This window comes from Ornithorhynchus anatinus, chromosome 5, assembly GCF_004115215.2.
Source record: "Ornithorhynchus anatinus isolate Pmale09 chromosome 5, mOrnAna1.pri.v4, whole genome shotgun sequence".
NCBI lineage: Eukaryota > Metazoa > Chordata > Mammalia > Monotremata > Ornithorhynchidae > Ornithorhynchus > Ornithorhynchus anatinus.
This window is the reverse complement of record NC_041732.1, coordinates 67,098,156-67,119,783: the sequence shown is the minus strand read 5'-3', so window position 1 is coordinate 67,119,783 and position 21,628 is coordinate 67,098,156. Positions and strand designations below refer to the sequence as shown.

Genomic DNA, 21,628 nt, shown 5'->3' with positions numbered 1-21,628 from the left:
GGGACTGTCTCTGTCTGTTGCCCATTTGGCCATTCCAAGCGCTTAGTCCAGTGCTCTGCACAGAGGAAGCGCTCAATAAGGACTCAATGAGAAGCAGCGTGGCTCAGTGGAAAGAGCCCGGGCTTGGGAGTCAGAGGTCATGGGTTCGAATCCCAGCTCTGCCACTTGTCAGCTGGGTGACCGTGGGCGAGTCACTTCACTTCTCTGGGCCTCAGTTCTCTCCTCTGTAAAAAGGGGATGAAGCCTGGGAGCCCCACGTGGAACAACCTGATTCCCCTGTGTCTCCCCCAGCGCTTAGAACAGTGCTCTGCACACAGTCAGCGCTTAACAAATACCAACATTATCATTACTAATGAATGAATGGAGGCGCAGCCTCCAGAGGGCCGGGGAGCTTTCTGCGCATGCGCCCCGAGCCCTCAGGCCCCGAGCCTTCTGCGCATGCGCCCCGAGCCCCCAGCCCCCCCCCCCGCGTCTTCTGCGCCTGCGCCCCGAGCCCTCAGGCCCCGAACCTTCTGCGCCTGCGCCCCGAGCCCTCAGGCCCCGAGCCTTCTGCGCATGCGCCCCGAGCCCCCAGCCCCCTCCCCCCGCGTCTTCTGCGCCTGCGCCCTGGCCCGGCCGGAAGCGCCCTCCGACTCTCCGTCCCCCCTCACGGAGGGCCGCCGGCCTTCTCCTTCCGCCGGGCCCTAGCGCCCCGGGGCCCTGTTTCCGGGGGGGCCCGTCGAGGCCGGCGCGCGCCCAAGATGGCGGCGGCGGCGGCGGCGGTGAGGACGGCGGGCTCGCTCCTCGCGAGGCGGTGAGGCCGGTGAGGGTAAGTGCGGCTGCGGGCGGCCCCGAAGGGCTTGGCGCGGCGGGGACTCCCTGCGCCCCCTCTCCCCCCCCCCCCCCCGCTCGGGGACTCCCTGCCCCTCCGTACAGCTACGTCACTTCCTGTCTCCCCTCCCGTGGCGCCCTAGGGAAATCCCCCGGCCACGTGACTTCCGGTCACAGCCTTCCCATTTTACAGATGAGGCCACTGAGGCCCAGAGAAGGAAGATAATGCGGGTATATTTTAAGCGCTGACTACGTGCAGAGCACTGTTCTAAGCGCTGGGGGGGGATTAGAACGTCATCAGGGTGGCCCACGTGGGGCTCACAGGCTTCATCCCCATTTTACAGAGGAGGGAACTGAGGCACAGAGACTAATAATAATCATGTGGGTATTTGTTAAGCGCTTACGATGTGCAGAGCACTGTTCTAAGCGCTGGGGTAGACACAGGCTTCATCAGGTTGTCCCACGTGGGGCTCCCGGGCTTCGTCCCCATTTTACAGAGGAGGGAACTGAGGCCCAGAGAATAATAATAATAATAATGTTTGTTAAGCGCTTACTATGTGCCAAGCACTGTTCTAAGCACTGGAAGAGATACAAGATCATCAGGTTGTCCCACGTGGGGCTCACGGGCTTCACCACCATTTTAATAATTGTAATAATTTTGTCATCTGGAAAGCGCTTACGATCTGCCAAGCACTGTTCTAAGGGCTGAGAGAGATATAAGATCAACGGTTTGTCCCTCGTGGGGCTCACAGTCTTCCTCCCCATCTGACAGATGAGGTCACCGAGGCCCAGAGGAGTGAAGTGCCTTGCCCAAGGTCACACAGCTGACAAGTGGCGGAGCCGGGATTAGAACCCGTGACCTCTGACTTCCAAGCCCGAATTCGTTCAGTAGTATTTACTGAGCGCTTACTATGTGCAGAGCACTGTACTAAGCGCTTGGAATGGACAATAGAGACAGTCCCCGCCCTCTGACGGGCTTACGGTCTAATCGGGGGAGACGGACGGACGAGAACGACGGCCATAAATAGAGTCGAGGGGAGGAACATCTCATTCATTCATTCATTCATTCATTCAATCGTATTTATGGAGCGCTTACTATGTGCAGAACGCTGGACTGAGCGCTTGGGATGGACAGATCGGTAACGGATAGAGACAGTCCCTGCCCTCTGACGGGCTTACGGTCTAATCGGGGGAGACGGACGGACGAGAACGACGGCCATAAATAGAGTCGAGGGGAAGAACATCTCATTCATTCATTCATTCATTCATTCAATCGTATTTATGGAGTGCTTACTCTGTGCAGAGCGCTGGACTGAGCGCTTGGGATGGACAGATCGGTAACGGATAGAGACAGTCCCTGCCCTCTGACGGGCTTACGGTCTAATCGGGGGAGACGGACGGACGAGAACGACGGCCATAAATAGAGTCGAGGGGAAGAACATCTCATTCATTCATTCATTCAATCGTATTTATGGAGCGCTTACTCTGTGCAGAGCGCTGGACTGAGCGCTTGGGATGGACAGATCGGTAACGGATAGAGACAGTCCCTGCCCTCTGACGGACCTACGGTCTAATCGGGGGAGACGGACGGACGAGAACGACGGCCATAAGTAGAGTCGAGGGGAGGAAGTCATAATAGCGAATGAATAGAATCACCACCTTGTGAGTCCCTGGGGATCCCCACCCCAGCCCAGCGACTCCCCGGCCCCCCTCCCTCCGGGTGGCTCCCGGCCCCGCGCTCCCCCGCGCCCCCCTTGCCGGGCGAGCGCCGGCCCCCCTCGCCGCTAACCTCCGCTTCTCCCCCAGCCCCGTCCCGCGCCAGCCCCATGGAGGAGATCGACATCCAGGCCGGCGAAGGGGATGAGCCGGGGGCCGGGCCCCCGGGGTCCCCCGACCCGGGCCCGCCTCGGTCCCGGCGGCAGAAATGCGCCGCCTACGTGCTGGCCCTGCGGCCCTGGAGCTTCAGCGCCTCCCTCACCCCCGTGGCCCTGGGCGCCGCCCTGGCCTACAGGTCCCAGGGCGTCCTCCACCCCGGCCTGCTGCTGGGCAGCGCCGCCGCCGTCCTGGCCGTCCACGGGGCCGGCAACCTGGTCAACACGTACTACGACTTCTCCAAGGGCATCGATCACAAGAAGAGCGACGACCGGACCCTGGTGGACCACATCCTGGAACCCCAGGATGTCGTCCGATTTGGCGTCTTCCTCTACACCCTGGGCTGCGTCTGTGCCGCCTGCCTCTACTGCCTGTCCACGCTGCGGCTGGAGCACTTAGCCCTCATCTACTTCGGGGGCCTGTCCGGCTCCTTCCTCTACACCGGAGGTAACGCTCCGTCCCGTCCGGCGGCGATCGCCGACCTCGCCTTGCCTGGGCGGGGTCGGCCCAGGGGGCCCCCGCCCGAGAAGGAGCGCGGCGGCCTAGGCCCGTGTGCGGGACGCTGTAATGGTAACCGTGATGACGCTGGTGTTTCTTGAGCGCCCGCCATGTGCCGAGCGCTGTTCCAAGCGCTGGGGTAGGCACGGGGGAGTGGGGTCGTCCCACGTGGGGCTCGCCGTCTTCATCCCCATTTGACGGATGAGGGAACTGAGGCCCGGAGAAGCGACGTGGCGTGCCCCAGATCACACAGCTGGCAAGTGGCGGAGCCAGAATCAGAACCCACGACCTGTGACTCCCAAGCCCGGGCTCTTTCCACTCAGCCACGCTGCTTCTCTACTAAGCGCTTGGGCGGGTACGATACCGTAGTGGACAGCGACGGTCCCCGCCCGCAGCCGACTCACGGTCCGAAGGAGGAAGAGAAGCCGGTGGATAGAGCACAGGCCTGGGAGTCGGGAGGACCCGAGTGCGAATATTAATAATAATTATGGTATTTGGTAAGCGCTTACTCTGCGCAAGGGACTGTTCGAAGCGCTGGGGTTGATACAAGGTCATCAGGTGGTCCCACGTGGGGCTCACAGTCTACATCCCTATTTTACAGATGAGGGAACCGAGGCACGGGGAAGTGAAGTGACTTGCCCAGAGTCAGGCGGCTGACAGGCGGCGGAGCCGGGATTCGAACCCATGACCTCTGACTCCCCAGCCCGGGCTCTTTCCGCTGAGCCACGCTGCCTCTCTACTACCGGCACCACCGCTCGGCAAGACGCTTCACCTCTCTATACCTCAGTTACCTCATCTGTAAAATGGGGATAAAGACTGCGGGCCCCATGTGGGACCGGGACTGTGTCCATCCTGATTTGCCTGGGCATAGTACAGTGCCAGGCCCATAGAAAGTACTTAATAAATACCACAGTTATTATTACTATTTGTAATAGCGCTTGGCATGGACAAATCAGCGTGGCTCAGTGGAAAGAGCCCGGGCTTTGGAGTCGGAGTTCGTGGGTTCGAATCCCGGCTCAGCCGCTTGTCGGCTGTGTGACTTTGGGCGAGTCACTTAACTTCTCGGTGCCTCAGTTCCCTCATCTGTAAAATGGGGATGGAGACTGGGAGCCCCACGTGGGACGACCCGATTCCCCTGTGTCTACCCCAGCGCTTGGAACAGTGCTCGGCACATAGTAAGCGCTTAACAAATACCAACGTTATTATTATCATTAAATCGGCAACAGATAGAGACAGTCCCTGCCCTTTGACGGGCTTACGGTCTAATCGGGGGAGAGGGACGGACGAGAGCGACGGCGGTAAATAGAATCAAGTGGCACGGCTAGGTCTCAAATCCTCGAGTAGCCTGGGGGCTACTTAGGGAATCCGGCGGCCCCGAACTCTTGTCCGCCCCGGCGTTTGTCACTCAGAAAAACCGTCCTCTGAGTGGTGCCACACTGGCATCTTCAGCTGAGGAAGGGGGAACGGAGTGACCTCGAGCTGGTTCCCAGAATTGGGAGTGGAATTCTGGCAGTGGTCATCTTGAGCCCGGGCTGGGGAGTCCGAGGTCCTGGGTTCGAATCCCGGCTCCGCCACCTGCCAGCTGGGTGACCGTGGGCAAGGCACTTCGCTGGGCCTCAGTTCCCTCATCTGTCAGACGGGGATGAAGACTGGGAGCCTCACGAGGGACAACCTGATGACCCTGTATCTCCCCCAGCGCTTAGACCGGCGCTCGGCACATAGTCAGCGCTTAACAGATACCAACATCATTATTATAATTATTTACCTGAGGGAAACTTGGAAGGCAGAAGAAAGCTACTGGGCCAAGCCGGAAGCTTTCCGTTGTTCAATTCTAGGAACCCTCCGTCGTGGGCAGGGAATGTCCTGAATGCTGTCGAAGCAGCGTGGCTCAGCCCGGGCTTGGGAGCCAGAGGTCATGGGTTCGAATCCCGGCTCCGCCACCTGTCAGCTATGTGACTGTGGGCGAGTCACTTCACTTCTCTGCGCCTCAGTGACCTCACCCGTCAAATGGGGATGAAGACTGTGAGCCTCACGTGGGACAACCTTTTACCCTGTATCCCCCCCCCGCGCTTAGAGCAGTGGTCTGCACGTAGTAAGCGCTTAACAGAAACCAACATTATTATTATTATGTGTCTACTGTACCCTCCCAAGCGCTTAGTACAGTTCTTTGCCCACAGTTAAGCGCTCAATCAGTGCGGTGGAATAATGTTATTGTTTACCACTGGGAGTCAGAAGGACCTGGGTTCCAATCGCGGCTCCACCGTTTGTTGCTGGAGTGACCCTAGGCGAGTCACTTCGTTTGTCTGCGCCCGTTACCTCGTTTGTAAATGGGGATTGAGACTGTGAGCCCCATGTGGGACAGGGACTGTGTCCAACCTGATTACGTTATATCTACCCCAGCGCTTAGCCCAATGCCTGGCACATAGTAAGCACTTACCAAATACCATTTTGAAAAACGTGCTTAGTGAGGAAGATGGGGTTGTAACCCATCTTGGGACTTTTCACGTCAGAAAGGATTTCCGTGGGGGTGGCGGGATAGGTCGGACGTTCACTTTGGTTCACGTGGGTGTTTACTGTGACCGGGGGAGCTACCTTTGGAGATGGGGAATGAGAGAAAGCATCAGACTGTGGAGTAGGAACCCGAGGGGATCGTTTCCAGGAAAAGGAAGGTTGGCAGGTATTTGCTGACCAACTAGGTTGAAAAAAAAAAAGAAGTCAACGTCTTGTTAAACCGAAAGGCAAGAGGAGGAAAAGCAGTGGTGTGGAGCTAAAAAAATGCTTTAAAGTGTAAACGCACACACGTATACATGTTACGTAGAGTCGAGAATCGAAATTGGTCACTGGTCTAAGTGAAAGAAAAAGTGATCAGGAATGTCTTAGCGTCGTATTAGTCCCTAGAAGTATTTCTTGAGTACTTTTCTGTGTGCAGAGCATTGTTTTAAACACTTTTTTATGGTATCTGTTAAGCGCTTACTACGTCAAGCACTGTTCTAAGCACTGGGGTAGATACAGGTTTTTCAGGCCGAATTCAGCCCATAGGACTCAGTCTAAGCAGGAAAGAGCATCCCTGTTTCGCGGTTGAAGAAACTAAGGCGCAGAGAAGTTGAGTGACTTGCCGAAAGTCGCACAGCGGGCAAGCGGTGGAGCTGAGATTAGAACTCAGGTCCTCCGGCTCCCGGGCCTGTGCTTTATCCATAAGGCCACGCTGCTTCCCGTTGGCACTTAGCGTAGGAGACACGATCCCTGCCTACAAGGAGTTTGCGGTCTAACAAGGTAAGCAGACTCATGAAAATTTACAGTCGAGGAAGAAAAACTTAATAATAGAGAGTGTTAAATTGATAACGTTAAAAAGTGCAATAGGCAGTTGGGTGTGCAAAGGGACTGAGGTGGTACAAAAATACTGAGATGAGAGTCGGGAGGACGTAACCTGGAGAGAAGAATTGTTTGGGGAAAGCTTCCCGGGGTGGGGGGAGGATTTCAAAAGAGCTTTGAAAAAGGAGATTGCAGAGGTCTGGTGCATTTGAAGGAGGAGGGAGTTCCAGGCAAGGGGAAGGGGGCGAACCAGGGATTGATGGCAGGAGAATTGGGAACAAGGCGGGGTGAATAAGTGAATTTGGTGTGTAGGTATGTGGGGGTGTGTATTTGTGGGGTGGGGGAGCAATATTATGAGTAATATTAGTATTTACTGAGCACCCACTTGGCAGTTGGAAAATGCAGAACAGAAAATGCACATTTCCTCCCCCCAGGGAGCTTACCTTCTAATAGGGCAGATGGTCATAAGAATATTTACAACTGGAGTAGTGAAAATAAATTGTACAAGTGAATACTGCTGAGGATGGGTGAGGTTTAGGTTGCTGAGAAATCCTTTTGGGAAGGTCTGTTGAAGGAGTGGGATTTTAGAAAAGCTTGGAATGGGGGAGAGCCAGTGGTCCGTTGGCTTTGGGGAGAGTGTTTTGATGCAGGGGACGGGGTGGATCTGGAAAAACCACCCTGTCTTCTCCGTCCAAACGTAGAGGCAAAACTGACCGTCTTTAGCGACGGACCGGAAGAGAGTGAGGAATCAAGGATGAATGCCAAGGTTGCGCAGCATGTGAGTTGAGTTTTCTCCAAACTGAACTCGTGGAGTTGTCCGGCAGGCAAGAGGAATTGCCCGATTGTAGATGGAGAAAGGGCCCGGGCTTGCAAGATAGATTTGAGAGTCGTTCATGTAGAGGTGGTAGCCGAAGCCACGGGAATAAAGCGAGAAGAATAAGGGACCCGGAGCAGAGCCTCGAGGGGTCCCTGCAGGTAGGGGGTGAGGCTCGGGAAAGGAGCCAGTGAAAAGAGTGGCCAGCAAAGAAAACCTGGCGCAACTAAACCCAGAGAACTTTCCCAAGATAAGGGAGTGATCCACGGTGCCACCGATAGCTCAGCGGGCAAAGAGGATTAGGATAGAATAGATTCGGTCGACTGGGCAAGGAGGAGGTCATTGGTGACCTGGGAGAGAGCCATCGTAGTGGAGCGAAGGGGACAGAGTCCAGATTGTGGTGGGTCACGAAGGATGCCGGAGGAGAGGAAGCGGAGGCACCGGGCTTCGGCTTTTGGGGCCCGGAAAGGAGCCCACCGGAGAAATCTGGACCAGAACGGGAGCAGGGAAACGGGTTGATAGTGGGAGGGTGCAGTGGGACCTCGGGAAGGCTTATTTGGGAAGGGGCGTCTTGACCGTAATTGCGCGAGTCCTCCACTGACATCTTTGCTGCAGAACGCTCGTGTTAGCGGGAAGGGGCTAATTAATGAAATCCTCCCGGAGGGGCACCTAGGCTGAGACTTTTTGTTTTAATGGTATCTGTTAAGCACGAACCCTGCGCTAGCGCCGTTCTCGGCGCGGAGACGGGTTTCATCGGGCCAGATACAGTCCCTGTTCCCCGTGGGGCTCACAGTGAAGTGGGAGGGAAGATAGGTATTGCGATTGAGGAAACGGAGACACAGAGAAGTTAAGTGACTTGCCCCAGGTCTCACAGCGGGCAAGTGGCAGAGCCGGGATCCTCACCTAGGTCCTCTGGCTCTCTGACCCATGGTTTATCCTCTAGGCCACCCTCTGCCTTCGCTTTTCAGCTTGTTGCCAAAGGAGGGAGGGCGAGAGGGAGTAGGGGAGTGTGTGCGTGTGTGCGTGTGTGTGTGTGTGTGTACACACGCACGGGTGTATACCCAGTCCAGTAGGCAGGTCAGTCCTGGAGCACTGACGCACACAAGCATAGAGAGTCTAGTATCTGCCTGTGTGGGAAATGGGAAGGGATCCTGGGCGAGGGCTCATGGCGGTTGGGGGCACGGCAGACCGGCCGCCAGCAAGAGGAAATCCCCTGTTAGGAAGGAGAGCGGACAGCTTCCGGCCCCTGGCGGCTCACCTTCTCTCTCTGGGTTCCCGACTCTAGGGATTGGCCTGAAGTACGTGGCTCTAGGCGACCTGGTTATCCTGATCACCTTCGGGCCGCTGGCTGTCATGTTCGCCTACGCCGTCCAGGTGGGCTCCTTGGCCGTCTTCCCCCTGGTCTACGCCGTTCCCTTGGCCCTCAGCACCGAGGCCATCCTGCACTGCAACAACACCCGGGACGTGGAGTCGGACCGGGCGGCCGGCATCGTCACCCTCGCCATCCTCGTCGGCCCCACCTTCTCCTACGTCCTGTACAACACGCTGCTCTTCCTGCCCTATCTCATCTTCAGCCTCCTGGCCACCCGCTACACCCTCAGCATGGCGCTGCCCCTGCTCACCATTCCCGTGGCCTTCTCCCTGGAGAGACAGTTCCGGAGCCAGAACTTCAACAAGCTGCCCCAGAGGACTGCCAAGCTCAACCTCCTACTGGGCCTCTTCTACGTCTTCGGCATCATCCTGGCGCCCGCGGGCACTCTGCCCAAACTGTGAGCCCGCCCCCCTCCCCTCTTGGGAGGGCCCCGGGGGGAAACCAGACCTCCCGGCGCGGTGCTCCGATCCGACCAGAGCGCCTAAAGCTGGAGCCGGGGGGGGGTGGGGTTTCCGGGAACAGAGAGCCCCGCCCACCGTGGCGGGATCTGGAGGATGCCCGTCGGAAAACGAGGATGATTTTCAGAATTTAGGGTCAGCGTCCGTCGGACGGGAAGGAAGGATGAACCGGGTAAACGAGGTTCACGGTTTCCAGTAGAGGGCCCTGCCAGGTCACCTGCAGTGTGATGGTGGTCATCCTTTCTTCTCCTCCTCCCTCCCTCAGCTGACGCTTTCCAGAGCCGGCGTCCTCTCCTCACAGCCACAGTTTCCAGGTCCTCCTAATCCCTGCCGCTCTCCAGATATAACTCCTCGTCTGTCCCGGGTAGGGGAGATGGCCTCTTTGAGCTCAGCCCGTTGTCCGTCCATCGCGCGCCGAGCTCTGGAGCCGAAGCGTTTCTGCTAGAGGGAGGGAAGCCCTTCTTAATGAACTCACCCGGATGCAGCTGGAGTCAGACATCTGGTCTTGGTTTTGTCCATTCTTCTTTCGGCTTTCCTTTGTTGAGTGACAGGTCCAGGTCAGCCCAGGGCAAGGAAATCTGGGCGGGAGGGCGCCTAGAGGGGGGGAAAAGAGCGGGCTGAAATGACCTTCCTGGCTTTAACTGGGGTCTGGGAGGCTGAACGTTTCTTTGCAGATTCTCCCTAAAGAAAGAAAAACAAGTGTCGGCTCCTGAAAGTGCTACCGGGAAGCTTGAAAGAGGGAATCTAGCGGACCCCGGGTGGGTGATTTCAAAGAGGACGATCTGGTTGTTTCGACAATGCTCTTCCCTAGTCTCTCCCATTCCCACCTTTCCCGGAGACCCAGGAAGACATGGTTATAGTATTATCGTTGTGATATCTAAGCGCTTACTACCGGTCGAGCTTCGTCCTAAGCTCCGGGATGGATGCAGGTCAATCTGGTTGGACACAGTTACTGCCCCACACGGGGCTCGTAGTCCAAGTTTTGCTTCTGAGCTGCGCTTGTCAAAGGCTCAGCAAGGAGCCTCATGACACCCGCCGCCCCCCAGATCTGTAGTTGTTTTGGGCAGAGGCCCCCGGCAGTCTTAGACCGGATCTCCGTCCCGGGGATGGCAGGAGCCACCGATCTCGGGATTGGATATCAGGTTTCCTATCTTCTGCCGGATCGGACCGCTCAGTCGACGGAGGGGGTGGCACTAGATGAAATCTTTTCACGTAGAGGCCCCCTCCTTCTTTAAGCGGGGCTGCGCCCGTTCCCGTGGAAACTCCAAGGCCGTGGGCCCCAGGGGCATCGCAGTGGCCCTAGCTGGAGTTTGGATTGAACTGTAAATGATCAGTTGGCGCTACAGGCTGACCCGAGGGAAAGTTCAACGAGATGTTGTCAAGCCACAAGGAAAGTATTTGGAAGCCGCAGATTCCCCGCCCCACCCCAAGATCCCCACACCTCCCGAAGATAGATATGTTCTTAGGGCTAGCGTTCTGACTGTGCCCAGGAGGAAGAGAGGGAGTTCGGAGGATCCCCCGGTATCCGCCCCGAGAACCGGCGGACGCGAATGCCGAAGCTGACGGGGTGCCAACCGCCCGAGGGGGCGCTTACCCCGAGAAGGGCCTCCCGGCTCGACGGGGCTTCGTCCGTCGCTAACCCTGTGTGTTGAGACGTGAACCCGTCAGCCCGCCCGACCCGTCTGTGTGTCCAGGATTAGCCGGGGCACTGTGGTTCAGTGCTAACTTGAATACATTTTTGATACACACACACACACACACACACACACACACACACGCCAAACCTGGTGGCAGATTTTCACCACAGTTTACTGTGCATTTTATGGGCACTGCCCTTAGTCGGTTTGACAGAAATTTTCTTAGTCTTGATAATAAAATGAAAAAGTCGCTCATTTCTGTTGGTCTTGTCAGCGGCTGCCGGGTAACCACTCCATTCTACGCGTTTCTGTTCTTTTTGAGCCAAGGTTCTGCGAGGACGGAGAAACAGAGAAGCAAAAGAGAAAAGAGCACCAAGCACTGCAAGCATTAAGCACGACATTCATTCATTCGATAGTATTTATTGAGCACTTACTATGTGCAGAGCTCTGTACTAAGCGCTTGGAATGTACAATTCGGCAACAGATAGAGACCATCCCTGCCCAGTGACGGGCTCACAGTCTAATCAGGGGAGACAGACGGACCAAACCAAGACAACTTAATCACGATAAATAGAATCAAGGGGATGGACTCTTCATTAACAGCACAAAAGGGGCAGCTTTTTCCTGTTCACGGTGGGGGTGGGACCGTGGACCCTGCCTTGACCTTTTCAGCTACACATGCGCTCATAGTGAACTTCACCATCAGTGGTGTTTTCTTCAAATAGGAAGGGATATAAATAAAGTTTCTAGAGATGTATAAACTCCTCGGGGGCAGGGATTGCGCCCTGTACCTCTCTAGTATGAGAAACGCTCTCAGATCACACAAAATCTAGTCGCTGCCACAACGAAATGGCCCTTGTGATGTCATCCCGTCCCTTCGAGACCCTGGCATGACGCACGAGATGTCGCATGTCCGGGATCCGCCAGGGCCGTCCCCGGCCTCCCTCCCGGGAGCGGGTGTTCGGGAGAGCGATCCCTGCTCGTGTTCAGGTGGTGATTATTCCGAGCTTCGCCCCATGGAAGTTGAGGCCAAAAATGGAATACTCTTCAGGAAAGTCTTCAAAATAGTCCCCAGCCCTGTCGGATGTAAGGTCACTTACCCTCCTCTGCCCCATTGTCAACTCCTGTACTTTCCCAAGTGCTTAGTACAGTGCTCTGCACGCAGTAAGCGCTCACTAAATACGTTCGAATGAGTGAGTGAACTCTTCAGGTTGAGGACTTTGGGCTGGGAGTCCCTTTCTGTGGCACAGCCTCTGGTTCTGTCAGCCAGAGGCCAAGACAGAGATGGGGAAGTTGGGTGTCAGGGCTGCCGCCTTGGCCTTCCCACCGACTTCCCTGGAGTTGGGCGCAGAGCCTGTGGCACAGAGTTACTCAGTGGAGAGAGCACAGGTCTGGGAGTCAGGAGGACCTGGGTTCTAATCCCGACTTCGCCACGTAGTAATAATGATAATGATGATGATATCTGTTAAGCGCCTCGTCACCCGTCACCGGGGACGGGTTCTTTTGGAATCGGCGAGAGAGAGAGGCCGGGGATGGAAAACCTGAGTTTCGTATAGAATTTATTCCGAGGGACGAATTGAATTAATTATTTAGACGTGACAGTCGGCCTTCCCTTTTGGGGGGAAATATGGTGTTAAAGCTTCCCCTTTGGGAGGAGTACGGTGTTAGAGCTTCCCTAACGGGAGGAAAACACTGATATGACGCTCGCGTGTGGGCGGACACCCGAGCCCACTTACGATTTACTCACAACGTGGCGAGGCGGCTGGCTCCCGCCATGTGCTCGCCCCACCCAGGAGGAATCCACCTTTGCGTTAAATACACTTATGCGTTAAACACTAACGAGTTACATACACGTATGAGTTACGTACAGTTATGCGTTAAACCCAGTTATGCGTTACCCACTTACGGTTACTGGCGCTCGCAGAGGCGGCTAGCTCCCACCCGGTTCACGTCCCCCTGGGGAGGCACCCACTTAAGTCATCAAATCCATTTTAAACGTTACATACCCACGGTGAAGCATCGGGCTTCCAACCCCACGAGCTCTCAGCGGGACGGGACACTCCCCCGTCCCACGGCTCCTCGCTCGGTGCAGGCAGAGCGGCCTTCTCCCGCTCTGGACAGAGGCGACCCGCGGCCGGCTGCTGCGAGTCCAGTTCCCCTGTACAGAAGGTTAGGGGCGGCAGGTATTTATCACCTGTGCCCTTAGGCCATTCCAGCTTCCGGCCTCAGTTTATCCAATCTCTGCCCTCCCCCCTCCTCCGTTCCTAATTGGATCGGCCCGGGGGCGAGGGGCACCTTCCGTGTTCCCGGCTCGTGCTGTCAATCTGGCAGTTTTGGTTGTAGGGACGGTGACCTACCCTCACTTCCGAGTTCCGCCTGCTGGCTCAGGAGGTCACGAGGTAGCATTTGACCTTGACGTGGTCGGTACCCCAGGGTCACCTTGGGACACGCTTACCGTGTGCCAAGCACTGTTCTAAGCGCTGGAGGAGATGCGAGGTGATCGGGTTGTCCCACGTGGGGCTCACAGTCTTAATCTCTATTTTACAAATGAGGCAACTGAGGCACAGAGAAGTTAAGTGACTTGCCCAAAGTCATAAAGCTGACAAGTGGCAGAACCCACAACCTCTGACGCCCGGGCTCTTTCCACTACACCACGCTGCTCCTCTGTGTGACCTTGGGCAAGTCACTTGACTTCTCTGCCTCCGTTACCTCATCTGTAAAATGGGGATTAAGAGCGCGAGACCGTGCCTCCTCTCTGAGCCAGGTCCCGGCCGACGGGCACCGCCGTCTGGTCTGGGTCGGTCCCGGCTGGGCCCAGCGGGCCAGCGGCGCCCAGTGCCGGACTCGGCTCCCGCCTCTGCGGGTGCCGACGCGGAGTCTGCTCCGTTTCCAGGGGGCCCCGGCGCCGCGGCGGAGGCCGGGGGAGGCTCGACGGCGTGGAGGCCGAAGGGGAGGCAGCTCTGCTCCAGGGAGGGGATGAGGCCGCCAGAGGAGGCTTAGGAAAGGCGGCCGTGAGCAGCAGGCCCAGCCGGGCACGGGGATGAGATGGGTTTCCTAACCCAGTTGGGCTCTGTAGGCTCTTCGTCCCTCTCTGTCCCTCCCGCTGGTCCCTTCCTCCCTCTCCTTCGGCCGAAGAGACCTGCCGCCCGGCAGGAGAGGGCCGAAGAGAGCCGGAAGGGATCAGCGGGGAGGGAGGGAGAGACGCACACGCCGAATGGCGAGGACGGAGAGTGACGGGATTCCTAAGCGGCAGGGGCGGCGTGAGATGGAGAGAGAACACCGCAGTTCCCAGGACGGAGACGGAGGGGGAAGGCCCAGGAGGGACAGCGCAAAAGTGCCGGAAGGCGGCACAGAGAGGAAAGAAGAATGGACTCTTACATTGCACTCTCCCAAGTTCATCCATTCAATCATGTTTATTGAGCGCTCGCTGGGTGCAGAGCACTGTACTAAGCGCTTGGGCGAGTACAACGATAAACAGAAAGGTTCCCCGCCCACAACGAGCTTACGGTCTAGAGGGATGAGCTTTCTTGCTGGAGTGCACACGATAAGTTCTCGATAAATACCATCTGTTGTTAACGATAATAATAATAATTGTCGTATTTGTTACTTGAGAATTGTGGCATCTGTTAGTTGAGAAGCAGCGTGGCTCAGTGGAAAGAGGCCGGGCTTGGGAGTCAGAGGTTGTGGGTTCTAATCCCGGCTCTGCCACTTGTCAGCTTTTTTGACTTTGGGCAAGTCGTTTAACTTCTCCGTGCCTCAGTTACCTCATCTGTAAAATGGGGATTAAGACCGTGAGCCCCACGTGGGACAACCTGATTACCTTGTATCTACCCCAGCGCTTAGAACAGTGTTCGGCACATAGTGAGTGCTTAACAAACTCCATCATCATCATCATTAGTAGTAGTAGTAAGCGCTTACTATTTGCCAGGCGCTGTACTATGCTATGCAGTGGGTACAAATAAATCGGGTCGGTCATAGTCCCTGTCCCACGTGGGGCTCACAAGTCTCAATCCCCATTTCAGAGCTGAGGTAACTGAGGCACGGAGAAGTGAAGTGACTCGCCCACAGTCACGCAGCTGACAAGGGGCAGAGCCGGGAGTCGAACCCATGACCTCTGACTCCGGAGCCCAGGCTCTTTCCACTGAGCCGCGCTGCTTCCGTGCCCACACGCTCATGTGAGGTGGCGCTCCCCAGGGAGGTCGGGGTGGGAAAGGGGCGGGGGTGGCAGGAGGATTGGGAAGGTAGAGCTGAGTGCCATGGGGGCCTCAAGATGGCAGATATAGGGGATTCCACGATGGGGGCCGGGGAAGGAAGAGGCAAATTTGGGCGGCGGCGTTTTATAATGATGATAATGGTATTTGTTACACTGTTACTATGTGCCGAGCGCTGTACTAAGTGAAGGGGTTGATGGAAGATATTCCCTTTGGACACAGTCCGTGTCCCACGTGGGGCTCACGATCGAAGTGATAATGATAATTAATTATGGTATTTGTCAAGCGCTTACTATGTGCAGAGCACTGTTCTAAGTGCTGGGGTGAATACGGGGTAATCAGATTGGCCCACCTGGGGCTCACTTTTTTTTTTTAATCCTTATTTTTACAGATGAGATAACTGAGGCCCAGAGAAGTTAAGCGACTTGCCCAAAGTCAAACAGCAGACAAGTGGTGGAGTCGCGATTAGAACCCATGACCTCTGACACCCACGCCCGGGCTCTTTCCACTAAGCCAGGCTGCTTTCCTCAAGTAGAGGGAATAGGACTTAATCCTCATTTTACAGACAAGGAATCTGGGGAACAGAAAGTTAAGTGACTTGCCCAAGGTCACCCAACAGACAAGCAGCAAAGGTGGGATTAGAAACCTGATCCTCTGATTCCCAGCCTTTGCTTTTTCCACTAGACCATACCACTGTCTTCTGAAACTCTGCAGTCTGATCTCTTTCCACTGGATGAGGTGGGAATGCCCAACCCAGGCCAAAAATTGACAGTTTTCCCCATTTCCACCCCAGGCCCAGCTCTGGGGGAAAGCGGCCTGGGAGTGGCTTGGAACAGGTGGATTGAGCGGCTCAGAGAAACTGAGGGTCCCTGGGAGATCCAGCCCAGATCCAGATCTTCCCCCGGACCACAAAACGCTGGGAAGCCCGAGTTTGGACGGGGGATTCGGGAAGGTCCCACGGGAGGCCGGCGGCTCAGCGCCGGTCCGGTCACCCCGTCACACCTCGGGCTGAGGCCAGGGCCCACCTCCTCCAAGAGACCTTCCCTAACTGAGCCGTCCTTTCCTCTCCTCCCACTCCCTTCTGCGTCGTCCTGACTTCCTCCCTTTATTCATCCTCCCTCCCACCCCCACGGCACTTATGTACGTACCTGTGATTGATTGATCGATTTCTATTAATGTCTGTCTCCCCCTCTAGAGCGTAAGCTCGCCGGGGACAGGGAATGTCTGTTTATTGCTGCGTGGTACCCCCCCCCCCCCAGGGATTACTACTGTGCCCTGCGCACAGTAAGCGCTCAATAAATACAACCGACTACAGCGGGCATATCCTGGGGCTGGGGCGAAAGTGGATCGGGGTTAGGGGAAGGAACGTGGGGGTGAGGTGCAGGGTTTATGGGGATTGGCCTCGCTGTATTTATTTCAATGTCAGGCTGTTTCCTTGCCAGTTTTAATAGGTGAAACAGTGATTGATTTCCCCCTTGTTTAAAAAAAAAAACCACCCAAAAAATAACAGTTGATTTCACCCTCGAAAGTCCTTGAAGTGAGAGAGATGACAGCTCCTCCCCACACGGCCCCGCGGACGGCTCCACCACTAATGGACTGTCATCCTCTTTCATTCTAGGCTTGGGATGGCGCCGGCTGATGTCAGAACGGCTCCTCTGGCTTCAAACTGGCACTCAACAATCTCCCTGAGTTGACATTTGTTGTTCTCTCCCTCCCCCCCTCCGCCCCCTTCTTCAGATGGAACGAACCTTCCGACCTCTACTCCCATCCCGAGGGCGAGTGGCCGTCTCTCAACCCTTCTGTTCCGCTCAGGTAATGGGACGCCCGTCTAGCGGCCCTGACTCTCCGCCCTAGTACCGAGTCTCGATTACCCACGGGGAAGGAGAGAGAAATAACACCGGTAATACAGAATGGGGATGAGGGGCTGGATCCCAGTTGGGCCGCCGCGGGAGGAAGAGCCTCGGGAGTTGCCTGGCGGTGGGGGTGCCGCCAGGGATTGGCGGGGCCCGGAGTCACCTGGGCAGGTGTTGGAGAAGGTCGAAAAGAAAACAGATATGCAGCAGTTGAGAGTTTTAAAATCCGCAGGGTGAACGTGGATGACGAAGCCCACGGATGGCTGGAATTTGACGGTGCACGCTCTCCCAAGCGCTTAGGACAATGCTCTGCACTCCGTAAGCACTCAAATGCCACTGATGATGATGGTGATGAATCTCGCGGGCAGGGAATGTGTCTGTTTAGTGTTATTAGTCTATATTAATTATTAGCTATTAGTTATTAGCCTATAGTAATAATAATATTAATGTTGGTATTTGTTAAGCCCTTACTATGTGCAGAGCACTGTTCTGACACAAGGGGATCAGGTTGTTCCCCGGGGGGCTCACAGTCTTCATCCCCATTTTCCAGATGAGGTAACTGAGGCCCAGAGAAGTGAAGTGACTTGCCCACAGTCACCCAGCTGACAAGTGGCAGAGCCGGGATTCGAACCCATGATCTCTGACTCCAAAGCCCAGGCTCTTTCCACTGAGCCACGCTGCTTCTCTACAGTGCTTTGCACAAGTAAGCGCTCAGTAAATAATACCGATGGCATCTAAGCACTTACTATGTGCCAAGCACTGTTCTATGTTCGAATGAGTGAATGATACCCAGTCCTTTCAACAGCAGATTGACCGCTATAGTCTAGAGCTCTCCTTCGTACTATAATCGATCGGTCATATTTATTGAGCGCTTACAGTGTGCACAGCGTTAGTACTAAGCGCTTGGGAGAGTACAATACAACAGAGTTGGCAGACCAATCCCTGCTTAAAATGAGCTTACAAGCTTAAGGGGAACTTAAGGTCCCACAGAGATACGAACTCAGATCGCTGGATTCAGAGTCCAGAGCGCTAACCGGGACACGGAGGAACCGACGCCACCGCTAACGGTCATATTCATCTCTGAGTTCACGCCGCCCACTATCCAATCTTTAATAAGAAATGATCACCCCCATCCATCTGAAGCCTTAAATCCAGCCCCGGCCCCAGCCCTAATGAGGATTTTGCCAACTGAGGTCGTCAGCGGCCATTTGGATTTCTTTTATGTCGACGATTGGAGTTGAGTTGTTTGAGGTGATTTTTCACTCCCACCTTGTGTTATGAAATATCTGGGGCAGAGGACTCTGCTTAGATCGCTAACCAAGCTAACTCAATATTTGCAGTCCCAGGGACTCCCTGGGGCTGTACTGAGATAACTTTGTAAAAACCGAGAGTTATTTATAAAAGCTCAAGGTGCCCTGTTAATTAGGGAAGACTGTCACAAGCAGAAAAATGCTCTCGGTAAGCACATATTTCCTTCCCCGGCTATTTGGTTCCCGAACGATCCGTCGGTTGGCAGAACTCTGGTTAAGACCAAAGGCTAACGGAACAAATCAGGTCAAGGCATCAGTGACTTCAGGAACACCGAGTAACACCGAGTAACCAAACACAACGGTCACAACCAGAAAAACGCTCTCAGTAAGCACACGTTTCCTTCCCCGGCTATTTGGTTCCCGAACGATCCGTCGGTTGGCAAAACTCTGGTTAAGACCGAAGGCTAACGGAACAAATAAGGTCAAGGTATCGGTGTTCCTGAAGTCACTGAGTAACACCGAGTAAACAAACACAACAGTCACAACCAGAAAAATGCTCTCGGCAAGCACACATCTCCTTCCCCAGCTCTAGGGTTTGTTTCCCGAACAACCCATCGGTTGGCAAAACTCTGGTTAAGACCAAAGGCTAATGGAACACATAAGATCAAGCTATCGGTGACTTCAGGAACACAGAGTAACAGTCTCGAAGGCAAGAGGTGGTCCAAAATAAGAACTCTAAACCTACGGTAGCGTGATCGATTCAGATGCTAAAGGAACATAAAGTTAATCTGCCAATCGCATCTATCGAACGCTTACTGTGTGCAGAACCCGCCTTCAGGGAGGTGACAATTAGCGGGTGAGACAAAGAAAAATAAATTATCAATAGGAGGACGTGTTAGAATGTCTAATGAATCTTATTTATTGAGCGCTTACTAGGTACAGAGCACTGTACTAAGCACTTGGAAGAGCACAATACGACAGAATTAACAGACATGCTCCCTGCCCACAGTAAGCTTACCATCTAGAGGGGGAAGCAGACATTAAACCGATATGTAGATATGTGTTACAGGGGTTGTGAATACTAAAGTGCCCTGGCAGTGCTGAAGCGGCAGTTGGGGAATGTAACCCGGAGATGAGAAATTATTTGGGGAAGACCGCCGGGCGGAGATGTGATTTCGAGGAAGACTTGGAGGTCCGTTGACTGTGAAGCGGGACGGAGGGAGTTCCAGACAGTGGAGAGGGTTTGATTAAGAGAACTGTGGCAAGAGAGATGAGGATGAGACACAATAAGGAGGTTGGCTTGAGAGGAATGAAGAGCGTGAGCCCGGGTGTAGTGGAAGAAGGAAGTAGTGTAGAAAAAGTAGAGGGGGGAGCAGCTGATCGAGTGCCTTAAAGTCAGCGGTCAGGGGTTTCTGCTTGATGTGGAGAAATATGGGCCACTTTTTGAGGTTGTGAGGAATGGGGAGATATGCACAGAAAGATATTTTGATTAGACTGTAAGCCCGTCAAAGGGCAGGGACTGTCTCTGTTACCGATTTGTACATTCCAAGCACTCGGTACAGTGCTCCGCACATAGTAAGCGCTCAATAAATACTATTGAATGAATGAACATTTTAGAAAAATGATCTGGGCAGCAGAGTGAAGTGCGGACCGGAGAGGGGAGAGACCGGAGGTAGGGAGGTCAGCGAGGAGCCCTGTGCATTCGTCAAGTTGGGCTGTCCCAAGCCCCTGGCCCTGCACGGACGGAGAGGAAGGGGGCAGATCGTGAAAAGGGACTGGATTTGGCAACAGAATGACACCGGGATGGAAAGAGAGGGGGGAGTCAAGGTTTATGCCGAGGTTGCCATATTGAGAGGTGGGGCAGATGGTGGTGGTAGGATCACCTGGATTGGGAAAATTCACTGGAGGAGAGGGTTTGGGAGCGGGGTTTGAAGCCTGAAGAAAATGCCACTGTGAAGAGTCCCTCAGAGATGGAGAAGGAGTCAGGGATCGACAATACCCAGGACAGTTATCGAAGAGGAAGGACAAATTTCCCAACCGCAACTGGAGATCAGCTGGGGAGAGAATCCCCTGTGGCACCACCACCTGCAGCTTTCAGAACAGCTAGACCCCCCGGTGGCTTCCGTGGCAAGGTGAGATTCTGCCGATAGAGATAGAATGGGAACGTGATTTTTTGGGAAACTCTTGGCACAGAAGGAATCTGAGTAGATTAAAGGTTCCATAAATGGTGGTCCCTGGGCATAATGACTTCTCTAATGTTTATCGGGCACTTAACCTAATGGAAACACATTTATCTCTTCTGAGTTCTGCCCTGACAATTGGCATTTGGCCCAGTCTTAGCATGCACAGGGGCAATGACGATGTACGTGGGGGGTTGGTCTCGATTCTGGGCTGTCTGCTGTGAGACTCTCGTACCAAGCAAATAGCTTCCTGCTGGAAGAACCACTCAGAAGGCAGGAGGGAATAGTTACAATACTGTACCTACGGAGACCATCTGTGATAGGGTTACACCTTTCCACGGGAGACATTACTTGACGGAAGCACACGGACACGCATACACACACATACGCACAACTCGAGCCTGTGCCAAAGAGGCACACGGCTGGACGCGAAATACCCGCCGTGGCCTCGCGTCGACAAACCCTCCGTTACTAATATGATCTCACTAGTGCTCACCACCTGTATTTCACCGTCTGACTCCCGTCTCGTTCCCGATGCGGATTGGAATGTTCAGTCTCCGACCCGGCGCCTCCATCGTTTGCTACGTATTGGTGTGAAAGGAGCTTGAGAACGGAAGTGATGTCCTAGAGGGGCAGACCGAGCATCCATCCATTCTGGCATTCTTTGACAGAGGCACCAAAGGGGCAGAGTGATAGTTAGCCTCCAGGCTATCCAACCATCATGGTTAGAATTGGGCCATCCAATATCCCCAAGTTTTCCCTCCAATAATCCACCGTAAGTAGGCTAAATCCTTCTCGATCCTTCTAACTCCTCTGGGATAAGGCTCTCTTTATGTGTTCTTTGATTTGAGGATTTCTAGCCCACTCTGTCTATAATCCACCTGATGTGTGTGTGTCTCCCTCTCCCCCGGCTGACATCGGCCCAGAATATCATCCCTCTGTAGACCGAGTGCGATCCAAGACCTCATAGGGAGGGTGTCTGCCTACCCCCCGGGCCCCTGTGATGTGGGCGCCCACAAACGGAAGAGACTGTTCTCTTGGTTGTTTCAGGGTGGTTGCTGCTCCTGTTGATTTTTCTCTTCTCTCTCCTCGTTCGCTTGAACTCGTCACCCCGCTTATGTGATTTCTGAGAGGACCAGTGAGAGTGACTGGAAATCTCTACTGGGTTACCTCTCACGGCCTAGTGAAAAGGCACTGACCTAGGAGTCAGGGGACCTGGGTTCTAATTCCAGCTCCTCCACATACCTGCTCTGCGAACGTGGGCAAGTCACTGGATTTCTCTGTGCCTCCGTTCTCTCATCTGCAAAATGGGGATTCGGTGCCTGTACTTCCTCCTACTTACAGCGTGAGCCCCATGTGGG

The 21,628-nt window shown here is 54.9% G+C and overlaps 1 protein-coding gene across 2 annotated transcripts; it reads left to right on the top strand.

Moving 5' to 3' along the window:
• The first annotated feature begins 646 nt into the window (after positions 1-646).
• UBIAD1 (UbiA prenyltransferase domain containing 1) lies at positions 647-11,028 on the top strand. 2 transcript variants are annotated; one of them, XM_029066264.2, is made up of 4 exons: positions 647-808; positions 2,617-3,129; positions 8,592-8,680; positions 8,881-11,028. In XM_029066264.2, the coding sequence occupies exons 2-4, from the start codon at positions 2,637-2,639 to the stop codon at positions 9,268-9,270; spliced, it is 972 nt and encodes a 323-aa protein (XP_028922097.1). In that variant the 5' UTR covers positions 647-808; positions 2,617-2,636; the 3' UTR covers positions 9,271-11,028. The 2 variants fall into 2 exon arrangements, with proteins under 2 accessions (XP_028922097.1, XP_028922096.1); XM_029066263.2 differs by having other exon boundaries at positions 649-808; positions 8,592-9,171.
• The last annotated feature ends 10,600 nt before the right edge of the window (positions 11,029-21,628 follow it).